Source organism: Xenopus laevis, chromosome 6L (assembly GCF_017654675.1).
Source record: "Xenopus laevis strain J_2021 chromosome 6L, Xenopus_laevis_v10.1, whole genome shotgun sequence".
Lineage (NCBI taxonomy): Eukaryota > Metazoa > Chordata > Amphibia > Anura > Pipidae > Xenopus > Xenopus laevis.
Window position 1 is genome coordinate 114,114,613 of NC_054381.1, and position 22,867 is coordinate 114,137,479.

The 22,867-nt window shown below is 39.9% G+C and overlaps 1 protein-coding gene across 2 annotated transcripts in view; it reads right to left on the reverse strand.

Moving 5' to 3' along the window:
• The window catches only part of smchd1.L (structural maintenance of chromosomes flexible hinge domain containing 1 L homeolog), an 89,347-nt gene extending 79,210 nt beyond the window's left edge, over positions 1-10,137 (reverse strand). For both annotated transcript variants that reach the window (XM_018267926.2, XM_018267925.2), the window contains exon 1: positions 9,770-10,137. In XM_018267926.2, coding sequence (XP_018123415.1) covers positions 9,770-9,934 — 165 coding nt within the window. In that variant the 5' untranslated portion in view covers positions 9,935-10,137. The remainder of the gene's footprint in view (positions 1-9,769) is intronic.
• Positions 10,138-22,867: the final 12,730 nt, after the last annotated feature.

Sequence of the window (22,867 nt, forward strand, 5' to 3'; positions counted from 1 at the left end):
ACCTGTCAGTTACAGTTTCTAATGAGAACAGTACACTGCGGCACATATGGCAGACACCTTATAGAGGAGCATGCATAACTCTTTAGAGAGGCGACATCTGAAACTCACAGGGGCATGATTCTGTGGGGTTATTGTGATAGGATTACCATGGTATCATGAAAGTCCTAGAAACAGATGTTACTTGTGAGAGTTGCATGAATGATGTGTGAAGTGTTCTGAAGAAATCCAAGTGCAGGACAAATCCACAGCAGTTTTGTTTGACTGCAAAATCTTTTATTGGGAATGTGCAAATCACAACGTGTTTCAGGCTAGGCCCTTTATCCAAAATCTATACCAATAAAAGATTTTGCAGTGAAAGAAAACTGCTGTGGATTTGTCCTGCACTTGGATTTCTTTTGATTGACTCTATTGGGGGGATCGACACAGGATAGCCCACAGGATAACCAAACCAAGCAACTAAACGGTGAGCTGCAGCCCATCTTTATACACTGTGAAGTGTTCTGAAATTGCCGGGGTACAGATGTTAGAACAGCATTGTATGTAGCAGGTGGTGTCAAAGGCCCCCGCCTCTGTTCAGGGATTGTTTCTCCACCTTGATATGAATCACCTTTCACACATCGTTCAAACCAGCTGTCTTCTTTATCCAAGATTTGGACATTGTTTTCTTCAAAGGAGTGTCCCTTGTCTTTTTGGTGTAGAAAAAGTCAGTCTTGCCCTGTAGAGTTCGCCTACCTATGCTGAGCCATTCGCTTGCTGAGCCATTCGCTTGGTGAGCAGTTGTTTTGTCTCCCCAATGTATAGGTCAGTGCACTCCTCGCTACACTGGACTCCGTATACCACATTGCTTTGTTTTTCTTTAGGTGTTGGATCCTTTGGGTGTACCAGTTTTTGTCTCATTGTGTTGCCAGGTTTGAAAAACACAGGGGTGTGGTGTTTGTTGAAAATCCTCCTGAGTTTCTCTGGACACTCCAACTACATATGTGATGACTGTTTCACCTACTATGTGTCTCCGGGCGGTTATTTCTTTTGGTGTTCCTGTCAGGCTTGGTTGCTGTTGTTTTGACAAATGCTCAGTCTGGGTAGCCACACGCTTTCAAAGCTCCTATGTTTATGCTCCTTGTTCTTGGACTCTGTATCAGTTGTCACACTTTCCGCCCTGTGGTGCAGAGTTCTAATGACACCCAGTTTGTATTCCAGTGGATGGCGGGAATCGAACAACAGATATTGATCCGTATGAGTGGGTTTCCTGTATAATTTCGTTTTCAAATTACCCTCTCTTGGATGGATATCAAATAGCCCAAAAAGGCAAGTTTGTTCTTGTGGGCTTCGTACCATGTGAACTTGATGTTACTGTCCACTGAGTTAGTGTGTTCTGTAAAGGTCGCCACTTCATTGGATCTTATTTTAACCCAAGTGATGTCTACATACATGAACCAGTGACTCGCAATAGTTCCCTGGAATGTAAGCAAGGTCCTCCTTTACACTTCCTCCATGTACAAGTTAGCTACAATGGGAGATACTGGATAACCCATTGCACAGCCCTGTTTCGGTCTATAAAAATGGTCCTTGTATTTGAAGTATGTGATGTTAAGGCACAAATCTAGCAACAAACATACTTGGTTAAGACTGAGCTTCGTTCTGCTGTTGAGGGTGTTATCTTGCTGCAGTCGATTTCTTACAGTCTCTGTTGTAGGTAGACATGTACATACATACATGAATCTTGGTTACAAACGCTTTGGCATTCTGGATATGATGCACTGTTTTGCCTACGAACCGAGTCCATATAAGCATGGTGTGGCTTCTCTGGGGTACAGGCGGCGGTATAAAACTTAATCTGGTTTTTTTTTTTTTTTTTACAAGTTGTTGAAGGCAATCTATCACCTTTTTCTTGTAAGCGCTTTCTATAAGGGTTCATATTTATTGCTATCACTAAGTAGTGTGGTTATCTTGCAGTGTGTTGAGCACAACGGTGCATCGCCCTTTATCTGCTGGCAGAATAGTGATGTTTGGGTCCTTACTAAGAGAATTGAGAGCTCTCCTCTCGTGTAGTAAGGTTAGAGGGAGGTGTTCTGCCACTTGACAAGGCAGCTGGTACTTCTAGTCGGAGTTGTTCCGCTTCCTCCTTTTGTATGTGATTATTATTGATGGCAGATTCTGTGGCTGTGAGGAGTTCAACTACTAGGATGTGTGTGTGGTGTCCCCGCATAATTTAACCCCTTGGCTAGCATGTCCTTTTCTGGTTGAGTAAGTACCATGGGTCTTTGGTGTTCTTTGGTGTCTCATCTTTCAAAGCAACATTACAATTGCCCCAGGGGTGGCAAACGATCAGATTCCATGTGTCTGTTGTCTTTTACATGAGCACTGTCCAAACTATGTAAATACTTTATTTTGGAGATTTCATAGCATTTTCAGTAAAATTTTCATTTTGCAGTAAGAGTAGTGGACTGGAGTTTTAAGCACAAATCTTGCCGTTTCATAATTATTGCTTTACTGGAGATTTTAAGCACAAATCTTGCAGTTTCATAATTATTTTTGCTTTACTGGTGATTTCCCATTAAAGGACAAGGAAAGTCTAAAATAGAATAAGGCTAGAATCTAATGCTGTATTTTGCATACTAAAAATGAACATGAAATTACTGCACCACAAAGCTTAATCAAACAAATGATTTATGCTTTCAAAGTTGGCCACAGGGGGCTGTCATCTTGTAACTTTGTTAAACATCTTTGCCTGACCCTGCATATGCTCAGTGTGGTCTGGGCTGCTTAAGGATCGTCATAAACAAAGCTGCTTGAATACTGCATGGCTGGTAAGTAAGGCAGGGGCTCCCCCTGCTGTTCATAAGTATGATTGTTTCCCTGCTCAGCAGTTAGGGACCATCTGACAATTCCTATCCACAGCAGTAAATGAAGGGAGAATTTCACTGCATACAGTCAGGTTTCTTATAAAAACAGTACACATTTTTTAATTAATGAATATTGGAGATAGCTTTTTCATTAAAGAAAGTAAAAATGGGATTTTATTTTTTTGCCTTACCTTGTGCTTTTTAATGCAAGTGTATACTTTCCAATTATATATGGGTTTTTTTAGGGTAAACTTACTTTTGGCAGTCGACATGTTAATTTTGTAGTCGTTGATATTACTGCCATTACAATTCTACTGATATTTTGGCATGCCAATAGACAGTGTAAATCCAGAGCTCAGAAGACCATTAGCATATTTAGGATGTTTATCTAAGTACCTAATGATGTAGAATGATTAGATTTAAAATTTAAAATAATTTCATAAAACATAAAACCTGCTAACTTTAACAAAACTTTGAGGTTTGGAGTAGAAAGACACTGACCGTTTTTAAATTTGGGTCTCTGAGGTCCCCGGCATACACAAAATATGTCGTCAACAAAGCGACATATACCTCAAAAGAGGTACGTTAGGTCACCCAGGTACCTCAAGAATATTCACAGAGTATCCTCTGTTTGTCGGCATGGGAGGAACTTATAAGACCAGTTAGTGCACAGTGATGTAAACCCCACTCAATTAAAGAGTACTCAAAGGTTTATAGGAAAGCCGGTAATAGGCACTTTTCCTTGTCTATCATGCCAAAATTGTAATGCCATTATTAAAGGGATACTGTCATGGGAAAAAAAATTTTTTCCAAAATGAATCAGTTAATAGTGCTGCTCCAGCAGAATTCTGCACTGAAATCCATTTCTCAAAAGAGCAAACAGATTTTTTTATATTCAATTTTGAAATCTGACATGGGGCTAGACATTTTGTCAATTTCCCAGCTGCCCCATGTCATGTGACTTGTGCTCTGATAAACTTCAATCACTCTTTACTGCTGTACTGCAAGTTAGAGTAATATCACCCCCTCCCTTCCCCCCCCCCCAGCAGCCAAACAAAAGAACAATGGGAAGGTAACTAGATTGCAGCTCCCTAACACAAGATAACAGCTGCCTGGTAGATCTAAGAATAACACTCAATAGTAAAAACCCATGTCCCACTGGGACACATTCAGTTACATTGAGAAGGAAAAACAGCAGCCTGCCAGAAAGCATTTCTCTCCTGAAGTGCAGGCACAAGTCACATGACATGGGGCAGCTGGGAAATGGACAAAATGTCTAGCCCCATGTCAGATTTCAAAATTGAATATAAAAAAATCTGTTTGCTCTTTTGAGAAATGGATTTCAATGCAGAATTCTGCTGGAGCAGCACTATTAACTGATTCATTTTGAAATTTTTTTTTTTTCCCATGACAGTATCCCTTTAAGGGGGCAAATGTCTCACATCCTACATCAGGGGCACAGATTAGGATCTAAGGATACCATACTTTCATGCCAACCATTGTTATATACCTGCTAAAGTGTCCATGTGGTCTATATAAATACACCAGTAAACCCTCAAAGTAATGCTGCCCTGAGTCCTCTGTCAAAAGAAACACAACATTTCTTTCCATCTATTGTGTATACATGGGCTTCTGTATGAGACTTCCTGTTTTCAGCATAAACCTCCAGGGCAGGGCTTGAGCATGCTCAGTTTGCTACTCTCCCCCTCCCTCCTCCCATCCCTGCTGTAATCTGAGCTCAGAGCTGGGAGAGACTCAGGCAGGAAGTGATGTCACACCAAGTTTATATGGCAACTTCTATCCTAAACAAACAGAGACAGTGTCTAGAGCTGTTTACTCAGGTATGGTAAAGCATTCTGCAGAATAAATATAGCATTCTAGCTTGCAATATTGTGGCTAATCTGTTGCCAATAAACTGTCTTGGAGCTTTCCTTCTCCTTTAAGGAACAAGGCCTGGAGACTGGGATGTACACTGTAGCCATTATGTCACTATTATTGGAATTGCTGATTGTTAATTATGTACAATGTACCATTGCTTGCAATATAGGGGTTGTACACTAGATGGTACTATATATAGTTATATTAGCAATTTTGGGATCTATGGTGGGTTATCACTTGAGGAAGGGCAGTTGATGTCCCGAAACATTTGATCGTGACCTGCGTGTCCAGAGCACTGAATAAATTTGATTTTCTGTTTAAAGAAATTTACATAGGAAACCTCACTTATAGGTCCAGGACTCCTGCAGAGGGTCAGTTAGGAATTGCAGATGTGAGAATGGGTTGGTGGTCTCAATTTAAGCTAATTTTACTACATTTTCTGCACAGACTTCTGATTCTGGTTCTAAAAATTGGATCAGTCTGTGAAGAAAGAGTAGTCAGAACACGGATTCTCAATATTCTTTAGGGATGGTGCACGTTCTGCAATGGCCACTTCCCATTGGCAAACAGTATAATGCAAAGATTGAACAGCACCTATTGTGTATACATGGGCTTCTGTATCAGACTTCCTGTTTTCAGCATAAACCTCCAGGGCAGGGCTTGAGCATGCTCAGTTTGCTACTCTCCCCCTCCCTCCTCCCATCCCTGCTGTAATCTGAGCTCAGAGCTGGGAGAGACTCAGGCAGGAAGTGATGTCACACCAAGTTTATATGGCAACTTCTATCCTAAACAAACAGAGACAGTGTCTAGAGCTGTTTACTCAGGTATGGTAAAGCATTCTGCAGAATAAATATAGCATTCTAGCTTGCAATATTGTGGCTAATCTGTTGCCAATAAACTGTCTTGGAGCTTTCCTTCTCCTTTAAGGAACAAGGCCTGGAGACTGGGATGTACACTGTAGCCATTATGTCACTATTATTGGAATTGCTGATTGTTAATTATGTACAATGTACCATTGCTTGCAATATAGGGGTTGTACACTAGATGGTACTATATATAGTTATATTAGCAATTTTGGGATCTATGGTGGGTTATCACTTGAGGAAGGGCAGTTGATGTCCCGAAACATTTGATCGTGACCTGCGTGACCAGAGCACTGAATAAATTTGATTTTCTGTTTAAAGAAATTTACATAGGAAACCTCACTTATAGGTCCAGGACTCCTGCAGAGGGTCAGTTAGGAATTGCAGATGTGAGAATGGTTTGGTGGTCTCAATTTAAGCTAATTTTACTACATTTTCTGCACAGACTTCTGATTCTGGTTCTAAAAATTGGATCAGTCTGTGAAGAAAGAGTAGTCAGAACACGGATTCTCAATATTCTTTAGGGATGGTGCACGTTCTGCAATGGCCACTTCCCATTGGCAAACAGTATAATGCAAAGATTGAACAGCACCATCAACTCTTGAGTCGTTTATCTGAAGACATAGTGGATAAAAGGTTGGATGAGAGAACAATGTTACTTTTGTCACTCAATACAATACTTTGAGTAAACAGTTTGCTAATATTTTACGTCACCATTGGCCGCTGATAAAAAATAATTTACCTCAAATCAATGCGTTCACTAGACCTCCAATAATAGCCTATAAAAAGGGGAGATCTTTAGGCTCTATGCTAGTTCATACGGATATGAGACAAAGTAGTGAATGCAGGAATAGTAAAGTAGGGACCTTTCCCTGTTATAACTGCAACTGTTGCTCTAATGTTCAACAGGGATAAGTTGTTTTTCACCCTAGGAAAGGATATCCCATAAGGATCAAAGATCGAAACTCCTGTAGTTCAACGTGTGCCATATATATATAATTAAGTGCCCTTGTGGGCTTGCGTATGTGGGCCAAACTAAGAGAACAGTTCGTGAACGCATGAGAGAACATAAATCAGCAATTAATACCGGAAAAAGAGACCAAGCAGTAGCAGGCCACTTTATTGAGCACTCTCATAGCGTGAACCAATTGAAATTCCAAGTGTTAGAGACAGTGGAAATGAAACAACGAGGAGGTAATAGACATAAGGACCTATTATACCGAGAAGCATTTTGGATTAGAAAATTGGAAACTTTAGAGCCATGGGGATTGAATAAAGAATATGATTTAGGTCCCATTTTTAGATGATCACGAATGGCTTTTTTAACTTTATATTAAATTAATTATACGGTTTTTTAATTATGATCTATGTCTTTATTCTTTAACAGATGCACTATGTGATTTTTTATCGTGCCAAGCTTCTATCTATTGGTACCACTTGATTGACGTAACTGTTAATTGACACTATATTACTGATTATTGCAGTTGGTCCTGTTTGCTTTTTTGTTTTTCTGTGTCTTTTTGTTAAAATAATTTGTTCACTATATTGACCACTAGATGGTGTTTAAGGGTATAAATTGTTGTACTTAGAATTGGTCAGTAAGCTTGATAAAAGGCCGCATGGCCTGAAACGTTGCGGTGATGCCCACAAAAGCACAAATAAAGGCTTTTTAAACGACTCAAGAGTTGATGGTGCTGTTCAATCTTTGCATTCTAAAAATTTTATCTGCACAGGACTCCAACTTTCCTACTGTGGTGGTTTTCTTCTTTGTTGAGAAGAAACTTAATTGCCCTAGGCTATGAGGTCTAAATAATTGAGAGTATCCCTTGACACACATTGCAGTGCTTTTCACATAAAGGATCATCTTAAATTGGACCTAAGGAAAGTCAACAATCTCATTTGCATCATAGTTGGGATGATCTTTAGAGCTATGTAACATGGCCTTCATAAATCTATCTTGAGCGACAACGATGGCCAATTTCTCTTGAATTACCTAGATGAAGTCTGTAACTTCTCCAACTTTTACCCAATAATGTTCTCATGAGATAAAGGGTTTTCTTAGGCTTAGAGAGAGCTGGTTTTTACACTTGAATTGAAAAGCATGTTTGTGCTATAATTTCTTATACAAAGGTACAGAGACTATCCTACGAAGATTAGGGTCACTTCCTGGAGGGTTCTTCGACCACCAGCAATATTCTCTTTCACCACAAAAATTTGGAAGAACTGGACCCTGCCATGACTCTCAACTCTCTTCAGGCCAGTTCAGCACTCTTCTGTGGTGATTTCAACATTACCAACAAGCCCAGTATTATGATTTCTATGTTGAATTGACTATTCTGACTCTCTCTCTCTACAGTTGAAGAACCTACCAATGATCCATCCATAAACCAACGCTACCATCTCCACAGATCCCTTGAAAAAGGCCAAGGACACTCGACAGTCAGTTCTTCCTTCTTGTCCCAAAGAATTTCTCTCTCCGACATTCTTCACCAGGCAGAACTGAAGTGTCACTACATGTTCAGTCCATGCGAGGAACAAAGTCCCCCAAACATCCTGATGGCCTATAACAACTTCTAAAGCTGGCTATAGATGCAAAGATCCGATCGTACAAGCCTCAGATTTTCGGGTCCTGTGTGGAGTGTCCCGTCATTTTTCGTGCCATGGCGATCAGTCGTTCAGACAGGTGATTATACATATTATATCTCTGCATGTATTGCCGATCTAATATCAGTGGGAGACTGTCACAGATATTGTCGGACGTAACTCTCATACGATTACTGTCAGAGGCAGAACATTGCCTGATCTGTTCTTTTACTACTTTACTGATCTGGATGGTTAGTGGCAGGTCGGGAGATGGCACCGAACGATCGTTCGTCCGATATGAAGATAAATCTGCGCGTCTATGGCCACCTTAACTCAGACACATACTGCAGGGGACATCCCCATTATTCTTATTGAAGATGTGGTCTCAAAATGGCTGATTTATCCCTCTCTTGAAGATTTCATACGCTTGCAAATTCTCAAGATCTTACCAGTCCTGAGTTTGCCATTTTCTGTGTTTTCCCTTAAGTAACGCGGTCTTCACTATTCTAGTAAAAAAATGATGCAAGGCTCCATCTTAACTGTCCCCTTTTACAATCCATTTCTTAATCTTAAATCCTTCTACATGCCACATTGTGCAAGACTGTAAACAGACCTGCTTTGGTATTTTTGTCATTCTACTTCAAATTTGACATTAGGACCCTTCACAGGGGCTTGTTGTTGTCCCTTACTTGCACCACTTATGCTCTGTCAAGTAAATTAAAGTTTTGGGTCCAGACTCATTGTGGCCCCAGTACAAAGTGATGATTCCTGATTCAAGTTAGTCCAGGTGATGCCTGAATATACTAAAGGGATCCGGTCATCGGAAAACATGTTTTTTTCAAAACGCATCAGTTAATAGTGCTACTCCAGCAGACTTCTGCACTGAAATCCATTTCTCAAAAGAGCAAACTGTTTTTTTTTTATATTTAATTTTGAAATCTGACATGGGACTAGACATTTTGTCAATTTCCCAGCTGCCCCTAGTCATGTGACTTATGCCTGCACTTTAGGAGAGAAATGCTTTCTGGCAGGCTGCTGTTTTTCCTTCTCAATGTAACTGAATGTGTCTCAGTGGGACATGGGTTTTTACTATTGAGTGCTGTTCTGAGATCTACCAGGCAGCTGTTATCTTGTTTTAGGGAGCTGCTATCTGGTTACATTCCCATTGTTCTTTTGTTTGGCTGCGGGGGGGGGGGGTGATATCACTCCAACTTGCAGTACAGCAGTAAAGAGTGATTGAAGTTTATCAGAGCACAAGTCACATGACTTGGGGCAGCTGGGAAATGTCTAGCCCCATGTCAAGATTTCAAAACTGAATATAAAAAAAATCGGTTTGCTCTTTTGAGAAACCATGGCAGTATCCCTTAAAGAACCAGCAAAAATAGCTTTAGCGTTCTACTACACAACTAGCCACTCAACTACTGGTCTCTAAATGGGACAAATTCTCCTAGAAAACAGCAGGCAGCCATTGGTAGTTAAGCTAATGTAACACGTGCAGCTGAAGTGCAGCTCCAAGCACGAATTCCCTCCCCTTCCCCGTGTGTCTGTTGTCATAAGGAAAATGCGTACATTTCACCCTCCCATACAGCGCGCTCTACCCACCTGGCAGATATCCGCACGGAATTCAGCGTAGCCGTCGCCGCTGCCCACGCTCACTATTTTCTCTCCGCACTCTGTTTGCTCGAGGCGCCTATCAAACACAGTCACCACACGGCCTTTGTCGCTGCTGTTTACACCCGGGAGGCTACTCTCCATAGCTAGGGCCATTAGCTAGGCACCAAGGATAGAAAAGCCTTATTCCCCCCGCCTTTACAGGGTGTCCGCGACCGTACAGGGAAGCATTGGAAGAACCCGGCAAGAGGTTTAAAAGTGGGCCCGTGACGTCACGTCCGCCCTGGCTTGGGACCCAGCTCTGTGGGCGCTAAAAGAAAGGAGGGGGCGCTATCTGCTGGCAGTAGTCAAGAGCTGCAAGCGCTGGCGCGTTTGTCCCTGGAGGCCTGTAGTTTGTGAGCCTTTGTAAAACTACTACTGAAGTGAAAATACAGGAAGTAACACTGATCTGTGCAGCTGACGTGTATTGTTCAGTATAATCAGTCACTCTGGCGATAGTTTCATTGTCTGTCTGTATATACACACCTTGTATCCCCAATGATGTGTGTCTGTCTGTATATACACACCATGTATCCCTAATGATCAGGAACTGGTGGTTTCTGCAATATTCTGTCATTTGGATTGTCACATATTGTCTGTTAAAAATGATTTAAGCATTTAATAAACCCATACTTGTATCTTTCCCCTCAGCATTTGGTGGGTCACCTTTAAGGTAATTTATTATGTTAAAGAACGGCCAATTCTTAGCAACTTTTCAATTGGTTTTCATTCTTTTTTTTTTTTATAGATATTTGCCTTTTTTTCGGATTCTTTGCAGCTTTCAAATGGGCATCGCTGATTCCCTTCTAAAAAAACAAATGCTCTGTAAGGGCAGATTCGGGGAGATTAGTCGCCCTGTGACAAGTTTCCTCTTCTTTGGGGCCAATAATCTCGCCGAACTGCCTTCCCACCGGCTACAGCATACCTTCCAACTGTCCCTTTTTCGGAGGGACAGTCCCTCTTTTGACAGCTCAACCCGCAGTCCCTCATTTGTACTGGAAAGTCCCTCTTTTCTCTGCACTGAACAGCCAGAAAAAGAAACAAAGTTTCTCACTCAATTGGCTTTTAGCAGAGAGCCCAGAACACCTAACAGGTGCAAATGAGATACTTTGTAACAATTTTGAGAGACAAAAACACAGTTTAGATAAGGAGAAATATTTTCAAACTTTCATAACCTGCCAAATTTTGTAAAACAAACATGGTAATTAGGGGGTTTGGCCACAGAAAGGGGTGTGGTCAAAAATTGCTGCGCTACGTGTGGAAAAAAAATTTTTGTCCCTCTTTTTACTTCCAAAATGTTGGGAGGTATGCTACAGTGAAAATCGACAGCGTTATGGCAATCGAAGCGCTTTGTTTTCCGAAGTCGTCCGAAGTTTCCTCGTGAGGCAACTTCGGAAAACGAAGCACTCTGACTGCCATCACGCTGGCAATTTTCATTCAAACCGGTGGGAAGCCAGTTCGGGGAGATTAGTCACCCCAAGGAAGAGGAGATTTGTCGCCAGGTGACTAATCTCCCCGAATCTGACCGTGTGTCTCTGCATTACTTTATATTACTGATCCTTCAATTCAGACCTTCCCCTATTCATATTTTAGTCTATTTTTCAAATCAGTGCATGGTTGCTAGGGTAATTTGGACCCTAGTTACCAGATTGCTTAAGATGCAAATTGTAGAGCTGCTGAATAAAAATCTAAATAACTCAAAAAACACGAATAATAAAAAATAAAAAGCAAATTGTCTCAGAATATCACTCTCTACATCAGTGGTCCCCAACCAGTAGCTTGCGAGCAACATGTTGCTCACCAACCCCTTGGACGTTGCTCTTAGTGGCCCCAAAGCAGTTTCTTATTTTTAAATTCCAGGCTTGGAGGTAAGTTTTGGTTGCATAAAAAACAGGTGTACTACCAAACAGACCCTCCTATATGCAGGCAATTCACATAGGGGCTACCAAATAGCCAATCACAGCCCTTATTTGGCATCCCGGGAACATTTTTTATGCTTGCATTGCTCCCTAACTCTTATTACATCTGAATGTTGCTCACAGGTAAAAAAGATTGGGGACTCCTGCTCTACATCACACTAAGGGGAAGATTTACTAAGCTAGAGGGAATCATTCGAATTAAAGCACTGCGTATCTTGACAGCGCTATATAAATAAATGATGATGATGATGATTGAAAAAAATTAGAATTTTGAAGTATTTTTTTGGGTACTTCGACCATCGAATTGGTCAAATTCAATCGAATTGAATGATTCGAACAATTCGAAGTAAAAATCGTTCGACCATTCGATAGTCGAAGTAATGTCTCTTTAAAAAATACTTCTAATTTGGGGACCTTCCCCAGCACTTTTCTAAGTTTTTTGTGGTTGAAAAAAAACCCTTCAATCGATCGCTAAAAATCAGTCGAAATCGTTCGATTTGAGCAATTTTATCGTTTTTATTTGATCGTTCGATTAAAGTATTTGCGGTAAATCCTTCGATATTCGAATTCGAAGGATTTTACTTCGAGAGTCGAATTCGACCCTTGATAAATCTGCCCCTTAGAGTTATCTCAAAGGTGAACCACCCCTTTAAGCCTTATAGATGAACTTATACATGAGCTCATTTATGAATGCACAGTGCAACATTTGCCATGTTTTTTCTTTACTAAAGATATAACATTTTTTTCAGACTTAAATTGTGGGCGCACACTAAAGGGGCTTATTTTTTAACCCTGTTTTTTTTTTTTTTACAATTTGCAACATAACACAAATATATGCATTGTATAAGTATTTTAATGAAGCCTCAGGATTGATTAAAGAAGCAAAAGAGTGTTCCCAGAAATCTGCAAGTAAAACGGGTGAGTTTCTATACAAATTGATGGGATTGTCTCAAGCAACTTTATTTATTTTTCCAGTTTATTAAAACATTTAGATTTTCCACCTCATTGAAAGGAATGAGGCTTTCACTGGCATGTGACTTTTCTTCTGTGACACTGCCACACAAGTTTTGAACGATGTTTGCTCTTTCACTGTAGGGACATTTGCTGGAGAGACTTTTAGTTTACCTAGAAGGACATCTAAGCTTTCTTATTCTGTACAGAAACAATAGGCAAATAATGTATTTTTTTGTGTGACACTAACCTGGGACAGACAGGCAGGTATTTCTGGAGACTGGTGGAGGGCTGACATTTGGAGGAAGATTGCTGCAGTTGAGTGTGCTGGGGGGTTCAGGAAGATCAGTTAACATTTGTGTCTGCTAATGTTTGGGGCTCTTGGGAGGGGTCACCTCACAGGCCCTACTCTATCCCACCATCTGCTTGTTATTTAGGGGCAGGAGGAGGATGCAGGAGCAGAAGTTTGCACCTGGAACTATTGCTGCCCAATGTCATGAAGCAATGCACTTAACCACACCTTATGTAACAATTGCATACCAAACAACTGTCCCGTTTTGTAGGACAGTCCCAATTTCCAGAGCCCAGATTGTCGTTTAAATATTCCTTGTTGTTGTCGTCTCCTCTTCGCACAGTGTTCCAGTTTGGAATGTGCAGCCATATTGGATTTTTTCACAGAAGTTCAAAGCAGGCAGAGAAAGAGAGACAAACTCTGGTGTTGGTATTCTGCTCGTGCAAGCGTTAGTGAGTCAGCTGATCTTACTGACATGTCTGGAATTAATGGATTGCTCACTGCCAATTTCTACAGTGATCTTACTGGCTTGTCTGGGGTTAACGGACTGCTGTCTGGCCATTTTTCAAAGAGCTTACTGTAAGGGAAACTTCTTACCAACGCCATTACTCGATCCAAGATGGCAGAGCCCAGTCTGTCCATGAGGTTCTTCCTGGTCGCAGCACTGTGACACCAGCGCCATCTCACCTGCCGATTGGACGCCAGCGTCGGAATGGACTGCGCCAGCGTCAACACGCCAGCGTCATGACATCACTGCGTCCATTTTGGCGCCAAAGGAGGCCTATTTAAGGAGCCTGTGGACTGTAAACATTGCCCAAATATAGGTTTCACTTTGTGCATTCCTGGGTGTGACTCTTGTATTGATATATTGATTCCTGTGTACTGACCTTTGCCTGTTTAACTGTTTTGACCCTATTCTGCCTGGATTGATCCCTTTGCCTGGACTTTTACCATTCTACACGAACCCTCTTGTACCTTGAACTTTGGTTGCTTGAACTGCCTCCTCCTTGGTCCGCACTCCATACTGAGCCTTCAGGACCTTACACTTATATGCTTATCTGGGTTAATTGAGTGCTCACTGGCTATTTTTACAGTGATTTTTCCTGGCAAGCCTGGGCTTGATATGCTGATTATCCCTTTTCTGTAGTAATTGTACTGGCTAGTCTGGGGTTAACATGTCTGTCATCCTTTTATATTTAGTGGCTATATTGGCGTGTCTGGGGTTCATATGCTGAGTATTCATATTGTGTAATTATTATATTAACACATCTAGGGTTTATATGCTGATTATCCATTTCTGTAGTTATTATATTGGATCACCTGGTAAATGGGTGTGGTATTTAGGGGGTGCGATCAAAAGTGGGTGTGCTAAAAATGTCACTGCATTGTTTTCTTTATGTTTTCAGATGTTGGGAAATATGCGTTGGTGTAGGTCTAATCATTTATAATAATCTTATATTTTATTGATGGACTGGATTGGAACTATATTAGCTCAGGAATAGACACAGCTGGTGCATAGTACGTAGCAAATATGAGCGTTAGCATTTACGGATTAGGCTCCAGTGTCCTCAAGATCATTTCCTACATGGATGGAGTAGTACCTTTTCTAATATGGGATAAAACTTTTTTTCATTTCCTTGCTGGAGAACACAATATTATGGTTTAAATATGTAAATGGCTAGAATTAGGGGAATAGCTCAGATAACCGGATTAGGCCCAGATAAAGGCAAATATACTGAGCAAAAGGGAGGAATAGATTTGCATACTTTAGTTTTGGCCATCATGCTAATTATATGTAGTCCCCCCATCAAATGTAGAGCGTGTTAGGCTTTTTAAATATGTCTTAGTATACTCCCTGTGATTGTACATTGTAGTCTGTTAGTATGGCTCTAGTGCCATTTCTGACGAAGGAGCCTGAGGCGGCTCCTACAATCGCCGGCTTGCCTGTCAGGAGGGGAGGCAGGAACACTATTGCGGAGAAGGCAATTGCGCTCTCTTGCAATAGTACAGCCGGATTTCCGGTTTAAAAACTGGAAATTTGGCTCTTAAATGTGCAGGAGTGGATTTTTGCTGCCCCTGGAATCCTCTCTGGTGCTGCTGCCTGAGACGAGAAGCTCAGCTTGCCACATTGGCAGAGCACCCCTGGTCAGAGGTGGGAATTGAACCTTTTGGACCACATTATTGACCACAGCTGTGCGCTCTACCGACTGAGCTATTTAGGCTGGCTCCTTTAAGAAATGGCCTCAGGTTGGTATTGACTTTATTAGGCAGAAAATGGACTTCCAGCCCTGCCAGTCAATGCAGAGGCACAAGGGGACAATGGGTTATTACAGTCATCTGGAAGCTTTCCCAGCAGGTCTATGTTCTTGTTGCCCAATGGTTAAAGCGCCTGTTTCCCCTTGGGCTTCTGAGTTCAAAACCTGGGTGGGTGACCATTCAGTGTTCTTTATGCCTGTACAGAACCCTTTATTCTATGCAGGCTCGCCGGTGGCATTTTCTGCAGGCTGCATTCAAGAGCGACTGCTACTTTGGAGACGGCAAAACCAGCACCCCCACATGGCTGTTCTATGGCGCATGCAGCAAATCACCTCGTTTCTTTCCCCAAAGGGCCCAAAGGAACCAGCGTGCGAGTCCCATGGGTGCATTTCAGGGAAAGGTGCCTTTTCTTCTGGCTGCATTAATGAGTAGCCAATCTTTCACATTTGTTAAAGCACCAAAACTGCCTTCGCTAGTCAGATTCTCAAATGTTTTTTTTTTTAAACTGGTTACAGAACACCGTCCTCATTAAGCAATTTGCCAAGGTCAACATCAGGCTGATGCTAGGCAAACCCCAAAAATGGTTCTGAATGGGGAAAAAATACCCAATTAATGCAAAGGTAAGGGCAAGGTGCTAGATGGGGAAACCCTGGCCTGAAGTAGATGTACATACCGGCGTAGCTTAGAAGGACAACCCCAGTTGGAAAAAGGGGCAGCCAAATGGAAGGCGGATGATGGACTTCTGGCACTTGCCCTTCCATCACTCTTGAGAGTTGGTTATGGCTCATTGATAAATGAGCCATAATGGCTCATTTATCAACACTGAGCAAACTTGCACATGGGCAGTAAACTTTGGCAACCCATGCCATGTTTACTTTCATTACATTTTCTCCTGAAGAAGTATGACGTATATATATATATATATATATATATATATATATATATATATATATATATATATATATATATATATATATATAGTCAGTGCTAAGCAGCCGCACTCTAATCCAGACTTTATTTGGTAAATCCGGGCGCAGGGTCAAACTTGTTACATACAAATTTGTTGAAAAGATCCGCACTCCAAAATGCTTTTATTGCGTTTTGGCCCACATTAGGGCCTTTTTCAAGGATAACTTGTGTACAATGATTCTGCGCATTTATACCCACACATTTGGCGCCAAGGATGACGTCATATGCACTGAAAATTTCCCCACCCACAGTCCTATTCTTTTTACATAAAAAATATATAATTTCTCACCACACAGTGTCGCTGGTGCACGGTGCAAAAAGTCCACTACAGTGTCGTTTTTGATACTAAGTATATAATTTGTATGCACTCCACAGATCCTATGACAGATTTGATGTTAGAATGGACTTTTTGCAGCTTTTTATTACATTTGTTTTTTTAGATGGGGCCAGTGACCCCCCATTTGAAAACTGAAAAGAGTCAGAAGAAGAAGGTAAATAATTAAAAAATTTCTAAAATATAAATAGTGAAAGCCAATTTAAAAGTTGCTTAGAATTGGCCATTCTGTAACATGCTAATAGGTAACTGAAAGGTGAACCACCCCTTTAAAGGAGAACTAAAGCCTAACTTAAGAAGTAGCTAGATACCCAAAGTCTTTCTATGAAGTGAGTGGCCGTAGACACTGGCAGCCAATGCACATTATGTACAATGAGAAACAGTTGGCATTTCTAGCATAAGTACAGTATACAGCGAGAGGCAATGGGTACTGACATTAAACACATTATCTACAGTAAGTATACTGTACATTGAAAGGTAGTGGGTACTGGCACCACAAGCATAGTATATACAGGAAGGGGCAGTAGCGGTGCCACAAAATCATTATATAGAGTGATAGGCAGTAGTCATGGCAACCTAAGCATTGTTTGCCCCCATCTCAAGAAGTAGGGTACCAAGGATTATAGCACTGTCATTGACTAGTCAACAGGAGGGAAATGTGGTAATATGGCTGGAAATTCAAACTGGTGTCACTGTATGGCTGTTCCTCCTACCAGTTAGACTGCATTGTCCTGTTATAAAGTAAAGTACAGTTATTACACAGTGCCAGTGTTGCGTCATCAATCGGATGTTGCTACCCAGGGTATGGATCCTCAGTCATATAAATTCTTTTATAAATGTTAATCTATCAGTATTATTTTCTATTTTTGGTGGACCGATCAAAATACTGTAAGTGCCTGTGCAATTTAGCACTTACTGTACAGTATAATGTCACCATCTTTTTACCAGTGACGTTTACTGTGGAGTCAACATGAATATTTATATACTAGTAACTTTAATAGTTACCTATAGAATTAAAGAAAAATGCACAAAAGTCAGATGCCATGATACTCAAACAGAAAATGTTGCACTGATAAAGATCCCCACCCCCACCAAAAACCATCCGGATATAAATTGTTTTATATTTAAGGAGGAAGCGCTGGCATCACTCACTGCACACTTCACATACCAAAATGTTTTCATGCTATAGTTATCAATGAGGTGTGGAGGCAGAGGTAATACTACTCCCCTTAATATTGGGTACTTTCAGACATTTGGACTTTACAAGCTCAGCATGAACCGATGGTTATCCATGTGTCACATCTCTTGAGGAAGAGCATTGTTAGGAGCTCATTTATTATCTGTATTTAATTCCTTACCCCCATATGTAATAAAAGGCACTAAGTTTGCCAAGGAGCAGTAACCCATAGAAAGCATTTGCTTTTAAACCAGTAAATGCTACCTGCTGATTGGTTGCTATAGGTTACAGCTCCTGGGCAAACTTAGTGCCTTTTATTACATAACACCTTTAATATTTATTGTCAAATGTTTTTATGGATTTTCATGCCCATAATGGAGATCTGTGAATCACATCTGCATTGGGACTGACTGAGATATCATTTACATGCTATATATATATAAAAACTTATATTGCAAGTAGACACTTGTCTGTTTCCTTCTTTTAGGGGCAGAGTTATTAAGGATCGACTTGTTTATTCCCACTAAAATTAATTTTTTGAGGTCGTTTTTTGGACAAAAATCAATTTTTCAGGTTAAGAAAAACCTCAAATTTTTAAAATGTAAAACTTGCCAAGGTCATGTAGGAGTCAAGAAGTCCCCAGTGGCCTAACTACCAGGGGAGCAGGGGGTGCGATTGGGCCAGGGCCCGCACCCCCTCGGGGCCCACTCGTAAATGGGAAATGCGGCCGTTTCTGGCCGTATGGAGGGGGGGTGGGGCCCGGCTGCACGTCCCGTGCCAGGGCTGCCCCCCTCTAGTTACGTCTCTGGAAGTCCCTTGAACCATTTGAAAATGTTAATAGCCTTTACAAAGTTTCAAGTTTTTTTTCTGAGGGTTATGCTTGAAAACTCAATCAATTTGTGTGGTTTGAGGTTTTTTTTCACTGAAAACTCGATCAATTTGAGTCTTTGGTTTGTTATCTCCGAACTTGCTGATTCAAGTTTTTCCCATTTGAGTTTTTTCTTAAAGGGATACTGTCATGGGAAAACAGGTTTTTTTCAAAACGCATCAGTTAATAGAGCTACTCCAGCAGTCTTCTGCATGGAAATTAAATTCTCAAAAGAGCAAACAGATTTTTTTTTTATATTCAATTTTGAAATCTGACATGGGGCTAGACATATTGTCAGTTTCCCAGCTGCCCCAGTCATGTGCCTTGTGCCTGCACTTTAGGATGGAACTACTTTCTGGCAGGCTGTTATTTCTCCTACTTAATGTAACTGAATCAGTCTCAATGGGACTTGGCTTTTACCATTGAGTGTTTGTTTTTAGATCTACCAGAGAGCTGTTATCTTGTGTTAGGGAGCTGCTATCTGGTTACCTTCCCATTGTTAGACTGTGGGGGGATGCTGGACGGAGTGATATCACTCCAACTTGCAATACAGCAGTAAAGAGTGACTGAAATTTATCAGAGGACAAGTCACATGACTGGGGGCAGCTGGGAAACTGACAATATGTCTAGCCCCATGTCAGATTTCAAAATTGAATATAAAAAATCTGTTTGCTCTTTTGAAAAATGGATTTATGTGCAGAATTCTGCTGGAGCAGCACTATTAACTGATGTGTTTTGAAAAAAACATGTTTTCCCATGACAGTATCCCTTTAAATTAGATACCATTCAGTTGTGAATTAATTTGAGGTATCAAAAAACAAAATTTTTCATAATTTATCACCATGGCACAAAAAAAGAAATTGTGAACTGTGCAGTGAGTGAAACACTTCACACATCAACTAATTTTTTTACGTTGGTGTCATTTTGGGGGGTGGCCTTTGTGGTTTCACAGTGTTAGATGTTTTCACTTTCTCCTTAGACTGTACGTTAGGAATGAGCAGCGGAAATAACGCCCATAGACTCCAATGGGAAATATAAAAATGTTGTGTGTCCAAAAAAATGATTTGAGTCAAAAAAGGTCACCGCACGTCAAAATAAATGTCGCCCATATACTTTAATGCGAATTTTCGTCCTGCAGCAAATTTTGGCCAAAATGAAAAGGGTCAAATTCACATATCCCTACTGTACAATGATTGATAACCTATAATATTAACAGTAATTATGGTAGTGATGCATGAAATGGGTAAATCATCAATGATAACTGTCAAAATCTTATAAGACCTTAGATAGAAAAATCACTGCTTTAGATATTCATTACAATTCTGACATTCATTTCACAAGTAATTAAAAAAGATAGTTTTCATCCTATCTTAAGAATTGAGGGAACAAAGGTCACTGATCAGAAGGGCGTGAACTTTTGTGTTACAAAATTCAAATCGGCATCCATGAGTGCACTGTGGGGAGAAGAGAAGATGACATATTATGAATTTTTAAAATACAAAAGCAAACTGTAAAATGGCTTTTGACATGGAATAGTTTGACATCCATAATAGATGCTGGAGATTGCCTCCAGTTAAGTTACATGTATAGGTATTAGTGAAAGATATGTAAGTATATTTTTGAATATTTTTTAAGCTTTCGTTCTACTTATAAGTTAACAAAAGGAACTTTATTCACTGTACCCAATCCTATCTTGATATAAAGGCAGCAAATACCTCATTAATTGCCATTTATTCCCATGTTGCTTCAGTGGTGGCACAATGAGATAAAATCGTAGAGGGGCATGCCTCAGGTATATCATCCTGTGCTAATGTACTAATGCAGACAGCACATGTTCACAAAGAGAGTCTTATAATTACCGTCAGCTTTAAGGCAGACATTAGTACAAGGCTTTGGGGCAAATTTACTAAAGCGTTAAGAGGCTAAAGCGAGTGCAATTTCACCAGCGTGACGTCATTTAGTTACTTCACCGATTTACTAACAGGTGCTGGCGTAAATTTGCTAGTGAAGTGGACCTACTCTATCGCTACTTCGCACCCTTTGCAAGTTGCGCTATGGCGAAGGGACGTAACTACGATAATTCATAAACGTGCACATTTTACTAAACGTTACCTCTTGCGTCAGACCAAGCGAAGTTCAATACAGTAGATAGGAGTTTGTCCAAAATTAGTTGAAATTGTCCAAAAAACACTGGCGTCTTTTACTTTTTTAAGGGTGATTTTTTTGGGGGTAACCTCCTTCCCCCCTACATTTCCTAACATATGGCAACTCAACGATACAGTGGGTACATGTGTAGAGTAATAGAACACCCTTATTTTATATTTCAAAGATTTCCTGGGCTTGTGTAGTGTAATGTAGTTGCTGCAGCATATCCATCTATTTTATTTTCACTTTGCGAGTATGAAAATTAGGCATCGCTAGCGTAACTTTGCTTTGCCTGATGAAGTAACGGTAGCGCAACGTCGCTTCCGTTCACCTCCCTGAGCGCAACTTCGCATTTTAGTGAATTTGCGTAGTCATGGCTAAACTACGCCTGGCAAAGTGCGGCGAAGCTGTCGCTGGCGCAACTTTGGATCTTAGTGAATTTTCCTCTTTATGTGGTATCCATATCCATATTCCTTTACAAAGAAAAAAACATAAATGATGGGCCTAATTAGTAGCATTGCATTTCCCTGCTGCTTCTATATACAGGATGTATCCATTCTGTTTTAAAATGTACAGCTGTACAAAGAAACCACACATTTCAATTACAGAGACTACATGAAGGGGCAGCTTTATCAAGGGTCGAAATTTTGAGTTCATGGGAGTTTCTAAAAAACTCCTATCAACTCCCATAAACTGGAAATTCGAAAAAAAACCCGGCCAATCGAAAATGAATTAAAAAAAAACGTGGATCAAGCTGCAAGTTCGAATCAAATTTAATTTAAATTTTTTCACCAAAAAAAAAAAAGTCTACCAAACTACTCTAAATTGATTGTAGGAGGTCCCCCATAGGCCAAAACACCAATTCAGCAGGTTTTGGTTGCGAATAGTCAAATTTGAATTCTTACAGGGACAGTACATGATAAATTTCAAATTTTAAATTCTTTTAAAATTTCAATCGAATTTGGACTATTCCCTATTTGAATTACACTAAAAATAAACTCGAAATTGGAATTTTCAATTTGACCGTTGATAAATCTGCCCCTGAATGTAACTTTTTTTGATATGTTCTATCTATAGGGGTTTATACACTGACATTGCTTTCAATTTTTGTTTTTCATACACTGGTCTGTAGGTTAAAAAGAAAATTATTTTTTTCAAAATGTGTATTTTTAAAAGGTTTACAAATGAAATAATATAGAACAAATTAAATGACATAAAATAACAACACAAATGTCAAGTACAAATCAAGTTTTGAAAAACAAAGTTGGTGATTAACATTTTTAGATCTTACCCAAGTGACGTTCAAGACACTTCAGGTGTAAAGAAACAATTTTAATAGTAATTCTATTAATATGCAGAATATTCGATGGAAACATACATGCTTCAACTAAGTTAAATTTATAAAAGGGAAAAGTAGTTCACCAGTCTCCGTATCCAAATCAAAAAGTCTTGAAGCTTGTGTTTCAGAAGGTTGTGTGGTAACCTTTATGTTAAATATTATTAGAATTAAAATGAAATGAATTCCTGTAAAGGGGTCTCAGCAACAGATAGTTATTTTAATTAGTTTTAGACAATAAAGATTAAGCATTGTTATAATTAAAACTGTGAGTCTCATGGAGATAAATCCTAATTCAAGGGATAATACTGTATGTGTTGGTTAATCAAAGACAGATTAACAAACATTACAATCCAATGAAAAATATTGCAAATATTCAATGACAGATTTTAATGATTACAGTTCCCGTAGAAGGATAAAACTCAAGTTGGTAATGAAAAAATAGACATGAGAATAGAATATATTAAAGATGTTCACCAGACAAAAATTAGTTTCTTTGTTTTTTAAAAATACAGAGCTTGTTGTTGGTAAGGGAGTAAGAGGTCAAATGTGCTATATGAACTATGAATCAAGCTATTAATGTTATAGGTCAGTATGTTTGGAGTTATATTATTGCCTGTTTACATTAATAATTACCTTTACCTGTTATAAAGTCACCTGAGGTCTGGCCGCTGGGCCTGTTGATGAGATAGTATTGTTGAATAAAACTAAGTGGCCAATTTTGTGGGTATTTTTGTTTTTTTTATTCCTCTAATGGGGCAATGTAATAAAAGTCGCAAAGAGCAAGACAATTTGTACCAATA